Source organism: Entamoeba dispar, genomic scaffold (assembly GCF_000209125.1).
Source record: "Entamoeba dispar SAW760 scf_1105229461723 genomic scaffold, whole genome shotgun sequence".
NCBI classification, from domain to species: domain Eukaryota; phylum Evosea; order Mastigamoebida; family Endamoebidae; genus Entamoeba; species Entamoeba dispar.
In genome coordinates this window covers 7,081-10,366 of record NW_001854835.1, presented here as the reverse complement: position 1 = coordinate 10,366, position 3,286 = coordinate 7,081, and the positions used below count along the sequence as shown (strand labels likewise).

General features: G+C 22.7%; 1 protein-coding gene across 1 annotated transcript, besides 9 other annotated features; it reads right to left on the bottom strand.

The window, feature by feature from the left end:
• The first annotated feature begins 5 nt into the window (after nucleotides 1-5).
• Nucleotides 6-195: a sequence feature (AT_rich).
• Nucleotides 196-197: 2 nt separating this feature from the next.
• Nucleotides 198-375: a microsatellite.
• Nucleotides 353-537: a microsatellite.
• Nucleotides 538-587: a sequence feature (AT_rich).
• Nucleotides 588-589: 2 nt separating this feature from the next.
• Nucleotides 590-747: a microsatellite.
• On the bottom strand, nucleotides 741-2,666 carry EDI_159340 (heat shock 70 kDa protein, putative; the record flags this gene model as incomplete). The annotated part of the gene is made up of 1 exon (XM_001738874.1): nucleotides 741-2,666. One exon carries the CDS (start codon nucleotides 2,664-2,666, stop codon nucleotides 741-743), a length of 1,926 nt encoding a protein of 641 aa, XP_001738926.1.
• Nucleotides 848-998: a microsatellite.
• A 145-nt stretch (nucleotides 2,667-2,811) lies between the features above and the next one.
• Nucleotides 2,812-2,893: a sequence feature (AT_rich).
• Nucleotides 2,894-2,971: 78 nt separating this feature from the next.
• Nucleotides 2,972-3,050: a sequence feature (AT_rich).
• A 112-nt stretch (nucleotides 3,051-3,162) lies between these two features.
• Nucleotides 3,163-3,286: part of a microsatellite that runs on past the window's edge.

Below are 3,286 nucleotides of genomic sequence, written 5' to 3'. Positions count from 1 at the left end.
ATATCTAAAAATCAATAAAAATAAATCAAAATCTATCAAAAATAAAAATATATAATATTTTAAATAAAATAAACAATAAAAAAGATAATTTTATAAAATATCTTTAATATTACAATGAAAAAAATTAAATTATTAAATAAATTTAATTAATACTTCTAAAATATTTAATATTTAATTCTTATTCTATTTTTTATTCATTAATTTAATATTATATAAATGAAATACTTTTACTAAATTTATTATATAATTAATTTTGTTAATAAATTTAATTTTCATTTAATATTTTCAATTAATAATAAAATTCTTTATTATTATATTTAAATAAATTTAAATTTATTATATTTATAATATTATTAATAAATTATTTAATATAATAATCATATAAATTAGATAATTAATGTTTATTAACAATCAATTCATATATGAATTATTAAATTATATTTATTAGATTAATATAATAGTATTAAATGATTAATATTCTTATAAAAAATTGAAAATTTAATAAATTAATAATAATAAATTTAATCAATTAATTAAATTAAATTATAAAATAAATTATTAATATGAATACAAATATTTTATAATAACAATTTAATTATTATTTTTCTTAGTTTATATATTTTATTTAAAATTTTATTTACTTTTATTTCAATTTTTTATTATTATATTAACCATTTTTTTAATTAATTTATTAAATTATTTTTTTATTAATGTTTACATATTTTCTTTTGTTTGTTTATTTACTCAACTTCTTCAATTGTTGGTCCTTTATTATTATTTTCTTTTTCTGTATTTCTTCCTCCTGTAAATTCATTACTTCCTCTTCCTTGATATATTTTTGAATAAATTCCTCCTATTTCTTTTTCTATTTCTTCTTTTTTCTTCTCATATTCTTCTTTACTTCCATTTTGATTATTATCAATCCATCTTAAATTCTTTTCTATTATTTCTTCTGCTTTCTTTTTATCTTCTGAACTTATTTTATCTCCCATTTCTTTAATCGTATTCTTCATTGAATAACACATATTTTCTATTTGATTCTTTGTTTCTATTCGTGCTTTATTCTCATCATCTTCTGCTTTATATTTCTCTGCTTCTCTTATCATTTTATCAATCTCTTCTTTACTTAATCTTCCTTTATCATTTGTAATAGTAATTTTATTCTTCTTTCCTGTAGTTTTATCTTCTGCTGTTACATTTAATATTCCATTTGCATCAATATCAAATGTAACTTCTATTTGTGGAACTCCTCGTGGTGCTGGTGGTATTCCTGTTAATTCAAATTTTCCAAGTAAATTACAATGTGATGTCATTGATGCTTCCCCTTCAAATACTTGAATTAATACTCCTGGCTGATTATCTGTATATGTAGAAAATATTTCTGATTTCTTTGCTGGAATTGTTGAATTTCTTCCAATTAATGCTGTCATAACTCCTCCTGCTGTTTCTATTCCAAGTGTAAGTGGTGCAACATCAAGTAATAATACATCTTCTGTTGCTTTTCCTCCTGTTCCTGTTAATATAGCTGCTTGTACTGCTGCTCCATATGCAACTGCTTCATCTGGATTAATACTTTTATTTGGTTCTTTTCCATTAAAGAATTCTTGTAAAATTTCAACTACTTTTGGAATTCTTGTACTTCCTCCTATCAATACTACTTCATCAATACTACTTTTATCTATTTTAGCATCTTCTAATACTCTTGAAACTGGTCCAATAGTTGATTTAAATAAATCAATATTAATTTCTTCAAATCTAGCTCTTGTAATAGATGTATAAAAATCAATTCCTTCATATATTTGATCAACTTCAATATTAGCAACACTTGCACTTGATAATGTTCTTTTTGCTCTTTCACATGCTGTTCTTAATCTTCTAACTGCTCGTGCATTTCCACTAATATCTTTTTTATATTTTCTTTTAAATTCTTCAATAAAATAATTGACAAGTCGATTATCAAAATCTTCTCCTCCAAGATGTGTATCTCCATTAGTTGCTTTAACTTCAAATACTCCTTCATCAATTACAAGTACTGATACATCAAATGTTCCTCCTCCAAGATCAAATATTAATACTTTTTTCTCTCCTGAACTCTTTTTATCAAGTCCATATGCAATAGCTGCTGCTGTTGGTTCATTGATAATTCTCATTACATTCATTCCTGCAATTGTTCCTGCATCTTTAGTGGCTTGTCTTTGTGAATCATTAAAATATGCTGGACATGTAATAACTGCATTCTTTACTTCTTTTCCAATAAATGTTTCTGCTGTTTCTTTCATTTTAGTTAATACCATTGATGATATTTCTTCTGGTGTAAATCTTTTAATTTCTCCTTTATATTCTACTTCAATTATTGGTTTATCATGTCCATCATCAACTACTTTAAATGACCAATGTTTCATATCTTTTTGAATACTTGGTTCACTAAATCTTCTTCCTATCATTCTTTTCGCATCAAATACTGTATTCTTAACATTCATTCCAATTTGATTCTTTGCTGCATCTCCAATAAGTCTTTCTGTATCAGTAAATGCAACATATGATGGTGTTGTTCTATTTCCTTGATCATTTGCTATAATTTCTACTCGATCATTTTCCCAAATACCAACACATGAATATGTTGTACCTAAATCTATTCCAATACCTATTCCTGTATATTTACTCATTTAATGACTTCTTTAGTTCTGACTTCCTTTATATATCATTCTCTTCTTTTGTATCATGTTCACGTGGTTTATTGTTTATGCAAATCTTTCATTCTATCCACTCATTGCTTTCTCATTTCCACGTGTTCTTTTGTTATTTATAACGTTATTTTCTTTAATTATTTTTTTTCTATTTCATTAAAAATAAAATACAAATAAACATTAAAAATTAAACTATAATAATTATTCTTTGAAGTTTTCTTCAAATGAATTGATCAAAATGACAGAAAGACACATGTTATAAATATGTTTATTCTATTTGATACAAAATATTTATTATTATAAGAAAGTGTATGAATTATTAATAAAATACTTATCAATTAATTATTCAATTTTGATAATATACTTTTTTGAAGACATACAAGATAAACTATTTTAGATTCAATATTTATATTTCTAATAAACTAAATTTATACTTTCATTTTATTCATTAATTTCTTAACTCTTTGTGGCAACGAAAAAAAGTAAATAAGAGAAAAAGGAAGAGAAAGAATGATATAAAAGAAAAAAAGTGAAATTATGAATAGAAGAAGATGAAAGGAATAAAAGAAGAAAGTTGAGAATATAAAATGAAAGAAGAT